Source organism: Elaeis guineensis, chromosome 2, assembly GCF_000442705.2.
Source record: "Elaeis guineensis isolate ETL-2024a chromosome 2, EG11, whole genome shotgun sequence".
Taxonomy (NCBI): Eukaryota; Viridiplantae; Streptophyta; class Magnoliopsida; order Arecales; family Arecaceae; genus Elaeis; species Elaeis guineensis.
Window position 1 is genome coordinate 106,721,147 of NC_025994.2, and position 19,090 is coordinate 106,740,236.

The window sequence follows — 19,090 nt, forward strand, 5'->3', positions numbered from 1 at the left end:
AAACGGAAAGATCATATTAAGATACCATGCTTGCGCATTATTTCGTCAAAACGTGTTTCATAAAGGTTTCCAAAATGAAATATAAAATTACTGCATCTGCTTGTGAATTTTTATTTCCCCAGAATCACCAAAACCTTTTCTTTTTATTGAGAATATATATATATATATATATATATATATATATATATATATATATATATATATATATATATATATATATAAACCCAGGCCACACCCAGTCTTTGGGCTGAAGAAAATACAAATAAATCTACAGAGATTTTTTTCTTCCCATAAGATTTAGGCTGAACAGAGTTTAAGTGATTCAGAGCTGTTGCGGCCAACTCTTCATTGCCTGTCGTCGGGAACGAGCACCTGCAAAATAGCATCTATGCAGACTGGATTTGTGTCCAGTGAGAATCCTCTGATACTTAAGTCAGAGAGAGAAGTTGGTGAACAGGAGTTGAATATAAGCAGTAGCAGAGTTTTGGCCCAAAGTTGGCTTACCAGCTTCGTTTTTCTTATCCCTTTTTATTGATGAGATTTTTATAACCGTCGGACATGGTCCCATATTTTATGGTGCTAAATCATCGAGCCATAGTCACGTAGTGAATCATTAATTCTCATTGATCGTACTGTGATATGTGGTCGGTAACCATTCATGATGGTTATGGTATGTCTGGATTGACTGGCCGACCATATGTCGGTAGAACCGACCATATGTCGGTAGAATCCATGAGCGACCGTCGGTTAGTAGTTCTTTAATGCCGATGGTCTAAGTCATCCGCTGTTGATCGGTAGTAATTGAATTATTAGTCGGTCAGCCGGCAATATATCGATGCGGTTCGCTCAGTTAGTCGATAAAGAGTCGGAACCGCATAATCAGTCGATGTAAAGTCGATCGGGGTTATATATCTGATCGGTTGGCTGTTGTTGAGTCGAAGTCGGTAGTTGGTTGGCCTAAGTCGGGAGTCGATTGACTTATCCCAACAGTTGCCCTCCACTCCCAAGTCCAAGGTGAGTCGACGTGTATATTACCACATAGTTTATCATGTTAGATGAAGGAAGTTATTTTTTGTCACATCGAATCCTGATTTTGATGTCATTTTCTTCGAGATACGGGTGATCCACTATTTTATCGTGGTGGCAAGTACAGTCGTCTATCACACTGACTGAATGATTCGGTATCTATTATCAGTGTCAGGCATCATTTCGAAAAGTCGATTCGGCATCTGATGATATGATTCTGACAAGTAGATTTATTCCACGTGTCCGAATGTTATTGGATAGAAATTGTTCACGCGGATAGAGGTGACGTGGCTCAATCTGGGGCACGTACGTCGAACCGTCTGATCAATAGTCGGTTCAGATGTTGTCACGTATCGTCATCTGGTAGATCTTCGATTTGACCGCCTTCATCTCGACCATTGAGGGATCCTATATAAAGGATCACTCTCAGCCAAATTTTCACTTTTCACTGTTTTTGGTGCTGGGACTCTGTCGGATTGTTGCCTCAACGCCCAAGGTTATCATTCCCAACTTTTAGGTCAACTTTGACTTTTTTTCAAGTCCTTTCCTTTAAAGTTTCTATCTTCTTCAGAGTTGTTCTCATGGTTAGGACTTCTCCTTCTCGAAAAGATCAGTCGGAGAATCCGACTGATGAATCTCAGTCGAGTTCGGATGTGGAGTCCTCTTCATTTTCGAAACCAAACGTTGAACGGCTCCGGAAGCAGTTTTGTATCCCAGAGCAGTTTCAACTTTTTGCCTCTGGAGTCGATGGTCGGGTGAATAACCCACCCTCAGGCCAGGTGGCCTTCTACATTGAAGATCTTCGGATGGATCTTTGATTTTTGATTTCAAAATTTATTCAAAATATTTTGAATTATTACAGACTTTGCTCGACTCAGCTGGCACCAAACTCGGTCTGGCTGATAATTAGCTTTGCTTTGCTGTGTCGGATGTTGCCGACCATGCCCCATCATTTTTTTTTCGAGCTTTCTTCATCCTCCGACCTCATCCGAAGGTCCGAGAGTGATAGTTCTTCAACCTCCGAAAAGATCTTTCCTTTATTACCGGTCTTCCATTGTCCATTCATGGATAGAAAAATCAGCTTTTTTTGCTTCTTCTTTCCTTCCTTGGTATTTTCATTCTCGTTGGGGAGATCCACGAACCGGTCCCAACGATAACAGCCGAGTAGAGGTCGACGACTAGGAGGACTTTCACCGGCTGAAAGATATGTCGGTGCCAAAACAGAAAGAGCTTGTAACCGAACATGCCCTTTATGATGCCGGTCTTAGTTCGATTCCTCATTTAGGTATAGTATAGTTGGTCGGTTATTTCTGACTTTCTTTTTACTTGCTGAATTGTACTGACCTCTATTGTAATTACAGTCATGCAGCAGAGGGTGCGAGTGTCGAATGTCGACATTTGTCAGCATGCTGCCATGAAGAGGGCAGTATCTGAGGTCGGGCCTTCGCGACTGCCGAAGAGGCATCAAGCATCAGCTCCAGTCGATATTTCAACATCGATCGCGGAACCTGATACCCCATCGGCATCAGTTTTCGAACCAATTTTGGCACCGTCAGCTCCGACAGTGCTCCCTGCTGTGTCATCTGAGGAAAGGACAGTGAGGGGAACCACCTAAACAACATCGGTAGTCCCACCACCTGAAGAGGTTCGGGCCAAGGCAATAGAGCCCGAACAATCTGCGGCTGCGCCAGTTGTTCCTTTAATTGGGGCGCAGTCAAGCTCAAGCTTTCTCTCGCTTTCAAACATGGGGCCGTCGATAACAGATCGGGGGAAAGCTCCGATGACGTCGGCGGATGATGCAACATCGGAGGGCCATGCGGTGCACTTTGACCTCCAAGTGTCCGTCGATGAATCGGCCCTGGCTAATTCTATACTAGCCAAGCGACTGTGCCATGTGACTCTTCTTTCGGTTGATCGAGAGTGCTAGAGGAAACAGTCAGTGGTCGAAATATTTTTGTCCTTTTATCCGACAATCATCGGGGTAAGTCTTTTTGGTAAATTTTCTTTTTTTTTTAACCGACTTATCCTCTGTCTGTAGTTGATCCACGACATGTTTGACCTGGAGGTCGGCTACATGAAATTCGCCGACATCCATAGTGCGTGGAAGAATAAGATGGTAGCCGCGATGCTAAGAAATCAGCTGCACTTGAATAACTTAAGTTGGCGACAAAGCGGAAAGTCAAACTTCAGGAGGAGGTTTTTCGACTAACTGACAACTTGACATCATCGGGGGTCGAACTTACGTCGGCTCACGAGGCTATTTCGACTCTTGAGTCATAAGTCAAGAGCAAGAAGTATTCTATCCACTGGCTTCGACGAGAGCGAAACGGATGCATCGAAGAACTCGAAGCCGAACGTGGATATCATCGGGCTAGCCTGAAAAGGTTGGCACTGGCCGAAGAAGAATTATCCTCTGCTCGAGCCGATGCTGATTTGGCCAAGGCAAAAGCAGAGTCGGTAAGAGAAGCATTGGGTCGGGCAATCGAAGATTTTCAAAGTTCGGAAGAATACAAAGAAGAGATCCTCGAAAATGATTTCATTTTGTACTACGTTGGGTATGAAGACGGTAAAGATGCAGTCAAAAAATTATACCCGAGTTTCGACTTGAGCAGCATCGTCCCTCCAAGATCGGAAGACGGAGTTGCTGAAGAAGAAGCTGCTCCGACTCAAGAAGAAGCACCGACTGAGCTTGAAATCGTTCAAGTCGACGATGCTATACCTGAGCAAAGGAATAGGAACGATGACAAAGCTTAGTCCATGTATTCTTTTTTTTTTTGTTTCTGTAATCTGATACTTGTAGTCGGACTTTGATCCAATTTTGTAACTCTTTTTTGACAGTGAATGAAAACATTCTCCTTCTAAGTTTAGGCTCTTGTTTTACTTGTTCATAATGCTTGCAATGTAGAATAACCACCGAACATTAGTCAGTGACCCGATCATTCGGTAGGATTTGTAGAATGTCTTCAGTCGTGTAGTCATTTTGATGTACTTAATAGAAATTAGGATAACGATTATAGGTCGAATATCCCGTGCCTGATATTTGGTCGGGCTTGTACATCGAATTATCTAATAATCGATGGCAAGCCGAATATTCCTCAACTGGCCGTAGTCTAGTCGGTATAATTCCAATCCGACCTTGATCATTTTGATATTTTTCATTCCGCTTAGTTGGAACTAAGTCGGCATATTAGTCTTTCGACGACAGTCAGCTTTTACAATAGAGAGCCAATATTGAGAATCGAAGTATAATCGGCAATTTGACTTTTGCGGTGAAAGCCTGTGTAGTCGATGTCGGTTGAGATTGTAGTCAGTATGTCGAGTTTTGCATGAGAATTAAAATACAGTCATCACCGAAGTAGTTGATCCTTCAGTTTTTATAATGGAGGCTGAGATAAACTTCATATCAAAGTACAGTAGATAACTTAGCTTTGGCAATGGAAGCCGACATATAGCCAGTAATTGATAAAACTTGTCAAAGACTTACGATTCTGAAATTCTAATTGTATTTTAAATAATATACATATCGACGATTTTATTGATAATACATCTTCAGATTGTCCGCATTTCATGTTCGGAGAATCATCGACCCTTCGAGAGTTTCTAGCCGATATGCATCCGATCTAAGAGTTTCGGATATTTTGTAAGGTCCTTCCCAGTTCGAAGATAATTTTCTTTGATCCAAGAATTTTGAGACTTCTACTTTTCTTAAGACCAAATCTTCTGATCGAAAGACCTTCGGCTTGACTCTTGCGTTGTAATACCGGGCTATCCTTTGTCGATATGCAGCCATCCAAACTTGAGCTTATTGTCAGAGTTCTAGAAGAAGATTTAAGTCAGCTCTCTGACATTCAGAGTTGCTCGGCTCACTATATTACTCCAGTCTTATTGACGGCAATCCGATCCCAAGCGGTATCATTGCTTCTGTCCCATAAGCCAAGTTGAAGAGAGATTCTCCAGTCGGTATGTGGGGAGTCATTCGATACGCCCATAAGATCGGATATAATTTTTCTATCCAGAGGCCTTTGACTTCATTCAGTCAGATTTTTAGCCCGTGTAGGATTATCCGGTTGGTTACTTCCACCTCACCATTTGATTATGGATGGCTGACCGACGTGAGTTTGTACATATATGGAACTTCGCACAAAACTTTCTGAAATTTTAGTTGTCAAATTATCGATCATTGTCGGGTGATGATGGTGTGTGGCAAATCGAATCTGTAAATGATGAATTTCTGAATGAAGTCTTCCATCTTGCTTTTAGTGATTTACGTCAGAGGTTCGGATTCTATCCATTTAGTAAAATAGTCGATGGCGATCACTATGAATTTCTTCTGATTAGATATAGGGAGAAAGGATCAAGTATGTTAATCCCCCATTGTACGAAGGGTCATGGTGTTACAATCGACGTCAGCTGACTAGCCGGTTAATATTGTATATTTGCATACTTTTGACATAGTTCACACCTTCGAATGAGTTCAGCTGTATCTTTTTTCATGGTAGACTAATAATATTCTTGTCGCAGAACTTTATAAGCTAGAGATTTGTCCCCCAAGTGATTTTCGTAAATTTCTTTATATACTTCTCTAAGTGCGTAGTCGGTATCTGTAGGTCCTAAATATTTCAGCAAGGAGAGAGAGAGAACGATCTTTTGTAAAGATAACCATTCATTATTACATATTGAGAGGCCGTCCATCGAAGTCGTTTAGCCTCTGAGGAGTCCGCAGGAAGGATCCCATCGGTCAGGTATTGAATGATCGGATCCATCCAGCTTGGTTCGATAGTGAGCTGCAATACCTCCTTGACTTTATCAATACTCGACTGTTCGAGGCATCCAACAAATGTCCGACCCAGTGAGTTGAAAGCGGTAGTAGCCAGTCATGAAAGTACGTTGGCTCGAGTATTTTCGATTCTGAGAATGTGAAAGATCTCGAAATATTTCAAGCTTGCCGTAAAATCTTTCATCTTCTGAAGGTACTTCATCATAATGGAGTCGCGGGCCTCAAATTCACCCTTAACCTGTCCAGTGATTAGTTGTGAGTCAGTGAAGACCTTTAAACTGTAAATCTCAAGCTCTTTGGCTATCTTCAAGCCAGCCAAAAGTGTTTCATACTCGGCTTGATTATTTGAGATTTTAAAGTTGAATCGAAGGCCGTACTCGATGACTATCCCTTCGAAATTTGTGAGTATGAGGCCAGCTCCACTACCTTGTGTATTAGATGCTCCATCAATGTGCAGCACTCAGATCGACTTTAAGTTGGATTTGAGAGCGGTAGCCTCTTTTATTGTGTTGTCATCTATATCTTCTAGTTTATTGTCGAATATAGGACATTCTACGACAAAATTAGCTAGGACTTGCGTCTTCATGGACGGTCGTGGGCGATATTGAATGTCGAACTTGCCAAGCTTTACTGTCCACTTTGCCATCCGACCTGATGTGTCAGGTCGATGTAAGATTGCCTTCAGCGGTTGATCCGTCAGAACTATAATCGGATGGGCTTAAAAGTACGGACGAAGTCATTGTGCCGATATGATTAGGACGTAGATCATTTTTTCTGCCCTTGAGTATCGGACTTTAGCATTGTGAAGTACTTTGCTGGTGTAGTAGACTGATCAATGAATTCGATTCTCATCCTCCTGAATGTGCACCAAACTAACTACTTCTGCTGAAGTTATCAAGTAAAGATACAATGTCTCTCCGGTCCTTGGTTTTGTGAGCAAAGGTGGAGAAGCCAAGTATTGTTTTAAGTCTTTGAAGGATTGTTGGCATTCATCCGATCATGAGAAATCCTTCGTTCGTCGTAAAGTTTTAAAGAATGGCAAGCATCTCTCGACTGATCTAGAAATAAATTAGCTGAGCACGGCAATCCTTCCATTGAGTTGCTGTATCTCTTTCTTTGAACTCGGATGCTTTATGTTGATAATGGCTTTGATTTTTTTGAGATTAGTCTCGATTCCTCATTGTGAAACAAGAAATTCAAGAAATTTCTCAGAGGTTACTCCAAATGCACACTTAGTCAGGTTTAATTTCATCTGATGCCGTCGGAGTGTGTCGAAAGCTTTCTCCAGATCTCGAACATGATCTGAAATTTGGAGACTCTTCACCAGCATGTCGTCCACATATACTTCCATATTTCTTCTGAACTGTGTCTTGAAAATCTTGTTGACGAACCATTGATAGGTAGCGTCGGTATTTTTCAAACCGAAAGGCATTACTTTGTAGCAGTATATGCCTTTATCGGTCATAAAAGTTGTGTGCTCTTCATCTTATGGTGCCATGCAGATTTGATTATATCCAGCGAAGGCATCTATGAAACTCAAAAGTCGGTGGTCAGAAGTCGCATCAACTAATTGGTTAATCTTTGGCAACGGAAAGCTATCCTTCGGACAAGTTACATTCAGATCAGTATAGTCGATGTAGATCCTCCACTTTTCATTGGCTTTTCTTACCATTACCATATTGGCAAGTCAGTTGAGATATGTAGCTTCTCTGATGAAGCCTGCTGCAAGAAGTTTGTCGACTTCTTCATCAATGATCTTTTGTCTTTCAGGTGCAAAAGGTCGCTTCTTCTGTCTCACCGGCTTAACATTTGGGTTGATGTTAAGCCAGTGAGTTATTATTTCTGAAAGAATCTTGGATATATCAGTGGCCGACCAAGCAAAAATATCGATGTTGGCTCTGAGCAATTTTATTAGTTGTTGCCGCTCTGAGTCGGATAATTGTGATCCAATTCGGACTGTTTTCTCGGGATCTTCTTCTTTTAACAGAATGAAAATCAGTTGTTCAGCCAGTTCACCCCTCTCCTAATTTTCTCTTTGATTCAATTTATCAACAGGTAAAGAATCTTCAGGTTTATTATTTTGGATGGAGACAAGGAAGCAACATCGGACGAGTTATTGATCTCCACGCATCTCTCCAACTCTATATCTTATCGAAAATCGGACTAACAAATGGTATGTTGAAACCACTGCTCTCAGAGCATTAAGCCCAGGTCATCCAAATATGGCATTATAAGCCGAAGGTACTTGAACCATCATGAACATTATGAAAACAGTGCTCTATTGTGGTTCGATCCCAGTGGTTAAGAAAAGAGAAATTTCTCCCTCCACTGTGACAGCATCTCTTGTGAAACCGACTAACGACGTCGAGACTCTTCTAAATCGGTCAGTCAGCAGTCGCATTCGAGAGAAAGTCGAATAAAATAAAACATCGATTGAACTTTCATTATCTACAATGATTCTTTTTACATCATAGTTTGTTATTGTTGTCAAAACAACAACAGCATCATCATAGAAAGTCTGAATTCTCCGAACATCTTCTTTTGAAAAAATTATTATATTGTTGAGTCATCGTCGCTTTGCCGACTCATCTTCGAAAGTTGTCCCTCCGTCCAGTCGTCCGGAGATAATGTTGATCACCCCTACAGTCGGTTGATTATTTATAGCTTCCTCAGTTTACAACTGAGGTCGTCGATCAGCAGGAGGTTGAGTCAGCGGATCTCTTCGATATTTCTCGAGATAGTCTTGTCGAATCAGGGCTTCTATCTCATTCCTGAGTTGGATGCATTGTTCGGTATCATGACCGTGATCATAATAGAACCAACAATACTTCTTCTGATCGTGGCTCCTCGATAATGCTTTCATCGATGGGGAGTGTTGTAAATATTCTGCTCCTTCGATTTCCATAAGAATCTACGCACGATGAGTGAAAAGAAGAATATAGGAGTCATACATGTCGTAACCCATCCTTGGACTCTGTCGTTGAGGTGAAGCTCACTTATTGGACAGTGGCTGACTTGATTTGGTCAGAGCTCCTCCCTTCTTCTGTTTCTTCTTCTTCTGACTTTGGCCTTCTGTCTGGCATCGGTCCGAAGCTCCTTCGTTTGTGCACATATATTTGTATGCATGCTTCAGAAGTTCGATATAAATCTGGAAGAGAGTCTTATCGAAAGAATATGTGAATCGAGATCCCCTCAGACCTCTTTTCATGATCGAGATAGTCTTGTTTTTATTGAGGTTTTTGACCTCAAGCATGGCCATATTAAAATGAGCCATGAAATCCTGAAGTGTTTCAATCTCTCCTTGCTTGATCGAGAAGAGATTATCAAAAGTTCGTGGTAGCCTTCGACTGGTACTGAAGTGAGCCACAAAAGAATGTTCTAGCTATCCGAAAGAATATATGCTTCCCAACTGAAGTCCGAAGTACCAGGCTTGAGCAGCTTTCCGAAGAGTTGCCGAAAAATTGATGCAAAAGAGGATGTTGGTCGCCGCCTGAATCATTCTGAGAGCCTTGTAGCTCTCAAGATGGTCGATCGGGTCAGTGGATCTATCATATGGCTCCACCTGAGGCATCTTGAGCCGAGATGGGATCGATTGGTCCAAGACATGTCGAGACAATGATTGGACGGTATGGAAGTCATAGTCATTGGAGGACTTCCAACCTTCCACTTGAAGTTGAGCGAGTTGGCGATTGATCTCCTGAAATTTATATTCATAATCATCAAATCATCGTTGGAAAACTCCGGGGGTAGAACCACCTGACGAGTTTGAAGGAGACACGGAGGGCGTTTGCGGTCGTTTCCCCTTAATACTATTGAGATGGGAAGGAGAGGGGAATATCGGGAACAATGAGTGGCACGCCAAGAGTGCTGAGCGAGTTGGTGATTGATCTCCTGAAATTTATGTTCATAATCATCAAATCATCATTGAAAAACTCCGGGGGTAGAACCACCTGACGAGTTTGAAGGAGACACGGAGGGCGTTTGCGGTCGTTTCCCCTTTCTAATACTATTGAGATGGGAAGGAGAGGGGGAATATCAGGAACAATGAGTGGCACGCCAAGAGTGCCGAGAATGTGTTGTTCGTCTCGACAGAGAAGCCGAGATGGTTGCTCTGGAGAAAGAGATGATGATCGCCGTGGATGATGGCGGTTGTACCTGGATGGCACCGATTATGCCACTGGTTGCTCTGCCGGTGGCTGTTGCTGCTGGATTTATTGCTGTTGGAGGCTTTTGACTGCCTCCGTAAAGACATTCATCTGCTGCACGAGTACAGCGATCTGGACGTCCGTGGTGATCATAGAACGTGAAGAACTAGGCTCTACTATTAGAGGAGGGGGAGGAACCTCTTCTCGATGGAAAAAGTGTCTCGCTGACCCGGTAGCAGTAGAATACTGGGTTTTGATTTTTGCCATAGTGAATACGATTGCTTTCCCCCCTACTTGGCGCACCAATCTGTTGCAGCCAGCTCTCCGTCGTCTGTCGAAAATGAACACCGGCAAAACAGCGTCCATGCAGATCGGATTTGTGTCTGGCGGAGATCCTCCGATGCTTAAGTCAGAGAGAAAAGTTGACGAACAGGAGTTGAATGTAAGCAGTAGCAGAGTTTTGGCCCAGAGTTGGCTTACCAGCCCTATTTTTCTTACCCTATTTTATAGATGAGATTTTCGTAATCGTCGGACGTAGTCCCGTATTTTATAGCGCTAAATCATCGGACCATAATCACATAGTAAATCGTTAATTTCCACTGATCGCACCGTGATATGCGGTCGGTAACCGTTCGTGACGGTTATGGTATGTCTGGGTTGACTGGCCGACCAAATGTCGATAGAATCAACCATATGTCAGTAGAATCCATGAGCGACCATCGATTAGTAATTCTATTATGCCGATGATCTAAGTTGTTCGCTACCGATTGGTAGTAGTCGAATCATTAGTCGGTCAACCGACAATAGGTCGGTGCGGTTCACTCAGTTGGTTGATAAAGAGTCGGAACCGCATAATCAGCCGATGTAGAGTCGGTCGGGTTTGTATGTCTGATCGATCGGCTATTATTGAGTCGAAGTCGGTAGTTGGTTGATCTGAGTCAGGAGTCGATTGACTTATCCCAACAAGAGCCATACTTAAATAAATAGCCTAGACCACGAATCCTAAAGGATTTTCATCTCAGTTCTATAGGAATAGCCAAACAAATCGTGAATGTGCTCTAGGTTATGCCTCGTCTTCTCCACTTTCCTGGATCTATTGCTATGGCAAGAATGACGTAAATTTTAAATTGTTGGTATTGTGACCTCTCAGCTTAATTTGTTCATTTTGATGATCTTTTATTGCACTATTGGAGTTTGATATGAACCTTCCTTCCACCGCTAGTGCGTTATATCTCACAATTAGACACACATTTGCGAGTTACTAGGTTGGCAATTATCGGCTATCGTCCTTTTTCAGAAACACCAAAGTAGAAATTCGAACCAAAAGCAAGATGTTTAAGTCACAGCAAACAAATCTTTCCCACTTGCTTAAAGTAATTAAGCTTGTATTACCATTCATAAAATTGATGATACAAAATTACAATTACTGACCAGCGAACAAAATCGATAGAAAGTCCAGGGATCAAGAAAGCATATATTCCAATTGGTTATAATATGGCTTTCAGCTCTGTTTGACAGTATTAGAATTGGGCAGCGCCGACGATGAACTCATCGTGAGCATCTAGGACAACTCTACTAATGCTGATGTTGTTACCTCAGCTTCATTTTTTGTCCATTAAGTGTATATTATGAGAACCATATGTTTGGTGTTGGATGTTGGCGTTTCGATGCTACTGAATTCTGGATGGATGCTGTTGGGATATACCGACCGACTCCGTCCGACCGACCGACTCCATCCCGACCGACCGACTCCTCCCGACCAACCGCGGGCGACACCGACAGCAACTATCAGTTGCGCCCCGACCGGAGTGGGTCGGCCCAGCGGCCCCACGTCGCCGCCGATCGCCTGAGGGCCGACCCCCCGTCACCGACTTCCCATCGGATGGGACGCCAACGACTCACTATCGGTTTGGATGGCTGTCGTCCCACCTCTACCGGCCTTCCTAGATGTCGGATGAGCGGCGTGGGCTGCAGTCCCATCAAGTAAACACCGTATGAGCGCCAGGGGGCATTATCCTGCCAGGAAGCCTGGGGCACTGTCCGGCTAAGGACGAGAATTAATTCCTAGGACCTGTCAACTTTGTCACCGGCATGACAATTTCCGACGATTTGACAACTCTCCAGTTATCTACATCACCGATGGCGAGGCCATACCGCCTCCTACTATAAATCGGAGAAGGCAACAGTGCTAGCGAGGGGGGGCTTCCCAGAGAAAACACTCAGGCTTGTTCTCTCTCTCTCTCCCTCTCTCCCTCTCTCTCTCCGTAGAGCTCCTTGTCTCCTTTTCACTGTTGCCTAGTCTCCTCTCTGACTTGACCGTCGGAGGGTCCCCGCCGGAGCAGCCTCCGGTCAGTGTGGACTTTCCTTTGCAGGCACTCGTTCCCGACGACCAGGCGACGAGGGGATTGACCGCAACAGATTGGCGCGCCAGGAAGGAGGCGGGACGACAGTCACGTGTTCAGGACATCTACGGACGGTACACTATCCCCATAAAATTCAAGATGACGAAGACAAGAGCTCAACGGTCGAGGGTCACTAGATCGGCGAGGCGCTCTTCCCGCCGGGAAGAGGCCTCCCCTCCACCCTCCATGGCGAAGCCCAGCTCTTCGCGTCCCGGAGTGACCACGGAGGCGCAGATCGCAGCAATAGTTCGGCAGATGACCGTGCTAACAGACGCGGTCAAAGGCCTTCAGCAACCGATCCGGCTGCCGCCTTCATCGGGCGAGCGACCGACGGTGCATCCGATACCCTCCAGGAGTAGCCGCCGACGCCCGCACCGTTCGCCGTCGCCTTCTCCAGAGCCCCTGTCACCCCGCTCCCATCGGAAGGAGGGGGAGCACCCACGGTGCAACGCCCGTCGGGCTCGACGGCCCTCTCTTTCCCAGCTGGAACGGGCAAGGAAGGAGAAGCGACCGCAGACGCCGTCCGCCTCTCTTTCGGACTCCTCTGGAGACTCCACTCTTGGGGTCTCCCAGCACCGACGGATCGACGACTACGAACGTAGGTTCGACGAGATCGATCATCGGCTTGCCCAGTTGCAGGTGGATGGACAGAAGTCCTCGAACGACGTTGACTTCCAGACCGCCCAACCTCTCTCCCGACTCATCCTTGACGAGCCGATCCCCAGTCGGTTCAAAATGCCGCACGTGGAGCCCTATGACGGCTCCACCGATCCGATCGACCACCTGGAGAGCTACAGAGCTCTCATGACGATCCAGGGGGCAACCGACGCTCTCCTTTGCATTGGCTTCCCCGCCACGCTACGCAAAGCTGCCAGGGCCTGGTACTCCGATCTTCGATCGGGAAGTATCCACTCCTTCGGGCAGCTCGAGCACTCCTTCGCGGCCCACTTCAGCACCAGCCGAAGGCCACCCCGAACATCGGATAGCCTTTTCTCTCTTAAACAAGAGGAAAATGAGATGCTCTGATACTTCGTGGCGCGATTCAACGCGGCCACACTCGAGGTTCGGGACCTCAATGAGGACATGGCCGTCTCGGCCATGAAGCGCGGGCTGAGGACATTCCGGTTCACCTACTCTTTGGACAAGACCCTCCCCCGAACGTATGCTGAGTTGCTGGAGCGAGCGTACAAGTACATGCGTGCAGACGAGGGAGCTTCCGACCGACGCTTAGCTGAGCCCAAGGGCTCGAAGGAGAAGCGGAGGAAGGGTCGGGACCCTGCTGTGCCTAGCAGGCCCCCGACCGATGGTCGGGTATCACCCCCACAACGGGATCGGAGGTCGCCCCGATGACAGAGCCCGAGGTCGATGCGCCCCAGGTACGATTCCTACACTCTCCTCTCTGCTCCCCGTGTGCAGATTCTGATGGAGATCGAAGGGGAACAGTACCTGCGACGACCTCCGCCTTTGAAGGCAAAGGGCCTCGACCGACGAAAATACTACCGATTTCACCGGGGCCACGGCTACAATACCGAGCAATGCATCCAGCTTAAGGATGAGATTGAAGTCCTCATCCGTCGGAGATATCTCGATAAATTTCGGAGAAACCCACCAACCCAACCCGTTGCCGACCGACGACCCCAGCCGACCCAAGAAGCGACTGATAATCGATCTACGGCCGGGGTCATCAACATGATTTCCAAACGGCTGGGCTCGGGGATGTCCGCTGGAGGGGAGCCGACGAAGAAGCTACGCCCGAACGATGTGATTACCTTTATAGAAGAAGATGTTCGGGGCATCCAAATCCCCCATGATGATGCTGTTGTTGTCTCAGCAACAATAGCCAATTATGATGTAAAAAATTTTTTTGTAGACAATGAAAGTTCAACGAACGTTCTGTTTTACTCGACCTTCTCACGGATGCGACTGTCGGCCGACCGACTCAAGGGAGTCTCTATACCCCTAATAGGTTTCGCTGGAGACGCTGTCGCAGTGGAAGGAGAGGTCACCCTGCCCGTGATGGTTGGAGCCGAACCACGACAAAGCACGGTCCTCCTGACTTTCGCGATCGTCCAGGTGCCCTCCGCCTACAACGCCATACTCGGAAGACTCGGACTGAACGCCCTCAAGGCGATAGTTTCGACGTATCATCTCCTGGTTTGGTTTTCGACCAAAAACGGCATCGGGGAGATGCGTGGAGATCAACACCTCGCCCATCGATACTTTCAGATCTCTGCTCAAAGCGACGAATCGAAAGGCCCCCTGACGGCCGATAAGCTGGACCAACAGGAGGAAGAAGAGCGGGGCGAGCCGGCCGAACAGCTCGTTCCCATCGCGATAGCAGGGAACCCCGACCGGAAGGTATGGGTCGGGTCTCAATTACCCGACCCCGAGCGACGACATTTGGCAGAGCTACTGAAGGCAAATACCGACGTATTCGCTTGGTCGGCGGCGGATATGCCAGGAATTCCTCCAGAGATGATGATCCATCGACTCAACATCGACCCATCAGCGAGGCCGATAAGGCAGAAGAAAAGATCTTTCGCTCCAGAAAGACAGAAGGCCATCGACGAGGAGGTGGATAAGCTACTCGAGGCAAGCTTCATCAGGGAGACCACTTATTCCGATTGGCTCGCCAACGTTGTGATGGTGAAAAAAGCCAACGAAAAATGGAGAATCTGCATCGACTATACCGACTTGAATCGAGCCTGTCCAAAGGACAGCTTTTCACTTCCGAAGATCGATCAGCTGGTAGATGCGACGTCCGACTACCGACTGCTCAGCTTCATGGACGCCTTCGTAGGGTACAACCAGATCCGGATAGTGTCTGAGGACGAGGAACACACCACTTTCGTAACCGCCAAGGGCCTCTACTATTACAGAGTAATGCCGTTCGGACTGAAGAATGCTGGTGCCACCTACCAACGACTGGTCAACAAGGTCTTTAAAGATCAGATCGGGCGCAACATGGAAGTGTATGTCGACAACATGCTGGTAAAGAGTGCGCAAATTTCAGATCATGTCCGAAATCTCGAAGAAACCTTTCGCACTCTACGAAGACACCGGATGAAGCTGAACCCGACCAAGTGCGCCTTCGGAGTGACCTCGAGGAAGTTCCTGGGATTCCTCATCTCACAATGGAAAATCGAGGCTAACCCCGAGAAGATCAGGGCCATCGTCGATATGCGACACCCGGACACCAAGAAGGAGGTGCAGCAACTCAATGGAAGGATCATCGCGCTCAGCCGATTCATTTCTCGGTCGGCTGAGAGATGCCTCCCGTTCTTCAAAACCTTGCGACAAGCCAAGCAGTTCTCTTGGCCAGACGAGTGCCGGCAAGCCTTCGAGGAACTGAAGAGGTACTTGGCCTCTCTGCCGCTCCTCGTGAGACCGGAGGTTGGGGAGGTCCTGTACCTTTACCTGGCTACTTCCCCAGAGGCAGTTAGTTCGGTGCTCGTCCGAGAGAATGAGAATCGGGTTCACCAACCGATATATTATGTCAGCAAGGTGCTCCATGAAGCTGAGACTCGGTACTCGAAAGCAGAAAAAATGATTTTCGCTCTAGTCATTTCGGCACAGCGACTCCGTCCGTACTTTCAGGCACACGCCATCATGGTCCTCACCGACCAGCCCCTGAGAGCCATCCTGCACCGCCCCGACACATCAGGAAGGCTGGCGAAATGGGCCATGAGACTGAGCGAATTCGACATCCAATACCGGCCACGACCTGCCCTCAAAGCTCAGGTTCTGGCCGACTTCATCGCCGAATGCCCGACGACCGACCTACGGTCGGGGGAGGGAAGCCCCACGGAGGTCGGGACCCCCGACTGTAACCCCGATTCGGCCTGGGTGTTGCACATCGACGGAGCTTCCAATGCTCAAGGGAGCGGGGCCGGTTTCCTACTCACCAACTCGAAGGGGGTGGTTACTGATCACGCCCTCCGATTCGACTTCAAGGCCTCCAACAATCAGGCCGAGTATGAGGCGCTCGTCGCGGGTTTGAAGTTAGCACTGGAGCTCGGGGTTGGCCGACTCAAAGTCTTCTCCAACTCTCAACTGATCGTTGGGCAGATCAAAGACGAGTTCGAAACACGGGATCCGACCATGGCCAAGTACCACCAAAAAGTGAAAGATCTCATGGCGCCCTTCGAATACTTTGAGATCTCCCACATCCCCAGGGCGGAAAATGCTCAGGCCGACGCGCTCTCCAGGCTCGCGACATCCGACTACGGCGCCTTGGGCCGGACCTTCGTGGAAAGTCTTGAGCGACCGAGCATCGATGAGGTCGAGAAAGTACTACAATTAATGGCAGAGCTGAGCTGGATGGACCCGATCGCTCAGTACCTGACCGACAGATCTACCCCCGAAGACTCTACAGAGGCCAGACGACTCCGGTGGACGGCTTCCCAGTACATGATGATCGACGGCCGACTGTATAAAAGGTCATTCTCCTTTCCCTTGCTGAAGTGCCTGGGGCCGACCAATGCGGACTATGCCCTCAGAGAAGTACATGAAGGAATCTGTGGCGACCACTTGGGGGGCAAGTCCTTGACTTACAAAGTCCTGCGACAGGGCTACTACTGGCCCACTATGAAGAAGGATGCTGCTAAATTGGTTCGGAGGTACGAATCATGCCAAAAGTATGCCAACATACAACACCGACCCGCCAGCCAGCTTGCTCCGGTCATCGCCCTGTGGCCCTTCGCCCAGTGGGGAATCGACATACTCGGACCTTTTCCCTCAGCATCCGGACAACGGAAATTCATCGTCGTCGCGATCGACTACTTCACTAAATGGGTGGAAGTCGAACCCTTAGCACAAATCACTGAGCGGAAGATGGAAGACTTCGTACAGAAGTCCATTATCTTTCGGTTCGGACTGCCAAACACCATCATTACCGACAATGGACGGCAGTTCGACAATCAAGACTTCAGAGACTTCTGCGCGAGATTTTAGATCACGCACCGACTAACCTCGGTCGGGCCTCCACAGTCTAACGGCGAGGTCGAGGTGACCAACCGGACCATATTGCATGGGCTCAAAACCCGACTGAATGAAGTCAGGGGCCTCTGGGTCGAAGAGCTGAACTCCGTCCTATGGGCATACCGGATGACACCCCGTATCCCGACCGGAGAATCACCTTTCAGCTTGGCCTATGGAACGGAAGTCATGATCCCGCTGGAGATCGGATTGCCATCAACTAGGGTCAACCAATATCGTGAGCCGGATAACTCCGAGTGTCGGAGGGCCGACTTGGACCTCTTACCCGAGCTCCGATGCGAGGCACAACTTCGTATGGCTTCTTACCGACAAAAGGTGGCCCAATATTACAATGCCAGTGTAAAGCCGAAGCTCTTTCGACCTGGAGACCTGGTCTTGAGAAAGGCGGAAGTCTCAAAACCCTCGGATCAGGGAAAATTGTCCCCGAACTGGGAGGGACCCTACAAGGTAGCCGACGCCTACGGACCGAGAGCTTACCGACTGGAAACCTTGGAAGGAAAACCCATTCTCCGAACCTGGAACGCCGACAATCTGAGGTTGTACCATCAGTGAACTCTGTACCTCCCCCATTTGGAATACGAACTCAGTTTAAACTTCGGAGTCTGGAGTTTCGACCCTTCGACTGTGGTTCGGCGCTCACCAAGGAATGTGAGCCTCCGACATCCCAACATGGACTTAACGTTCTACTGCGGGCCGTCGGACTGACCGCCGACGGTGCGTCGAATGTTTGAAGGACCGACACGCTTGCAAAAATGGGAGTTACACTCCTTCTACATCTAAAGCTTTCGGCTAGAACGTTCGGGTAGAACGATCGGCCGACTCGCCGACCCCGCTCCGATCGGGAAAGGCACAAGCGCCAACGCAACCAACGCTGCGTTCGCGACTTACCGACTAGGTTGAGGCCGATCGAAGGGTATTCGGCTTATCACCGTTTATCACACGGCGCTGCACAAGTGCCCGACCTACGTCTGGGTAAGGGAAACCCGACTTGCCATCGCTTTCCCGACCAGACACGTCGACCGCGCGCGATGATGTACCTGGCGCAGTCCGACTGATCGCATCGGACGACACTAGGGTCATCGGGGTGCACCCGAAAGACGGTCGACTTTCTTCCCCACGGACGACCTTCGACTCCGCCGGCACGACCAACTCAGCGGACTCGTGCCTGGAAGTCGGTCGACCCCCGACTCACGCCAGTACGACGTACGTTCGACTCTGGCATTCGGTTTACGGCCTAACGATGGATGTTCGGTCCAGGTCTTGAGACGGACGATTAATGGTCGGGGTTCGTCTTGCCTATCCTATACCGAACCACCGACTATCTCGACTAACGACTCGGGATGACGTTGGGTGTCCTAATGCGGCACGCCAAGGCTGCGGCTCTCCGACCTTATGACCCCACGATTACAAGTACATCCCAACAGGCAAGAAAAGGGAACTAGAATTTTCTTAAGTTCATTTGATTACAAAATCGGACCGAAGCCCGGTTACAAGTGCGCAAAGAAAAATGAAAACAATAAAGGAAGACAAGGCCGCGATCATCCTTCGGAGTCAATCTCCTCGACTGACGGAAGTTCAGGGATGACCGGTGTATCCACCATGATCGGCACTGGGTCGACGGCCGAGGCAGGATCGTCGGTCGGTGCTGGACTGGCGGTCGGTGCTGGATCATGGGTCGGGGCCTGGTCAGGAGTCAGGGCCGTCCCTCCTTCGGCAATCTGTTCCGGGATGGCCTCTCCCGC

General features: G+C 47.8%; 1 protein-coding gene across 1 annotated transcript; it reads left to right on the forward strand.

The window, feature by feature from the left end:
• Window positions 1-14,537: 14,537 nt before the first annotated feature.
• LOC140855360 (uncharacterized) lies at window positions 14,538-18,079 on the forward strand. Its single transcript, XM_073251243.1, has 4 exons — window positions 14,538-14,708; window positions 15,660-16,176; window positions 16,231-16,853; window positions 17,936-18,079. The coding sequence occupies exons 1-4, from the start codon at window positions 14,538-14,540 to the stop codon at window positions 18,077-18,079; spliced, it is 1,455 nt and encodes a 484-aa protein (XP_073107344.1).
• Window positions 18,080-19,090: the final 1,011 nt, after the last annotated feature.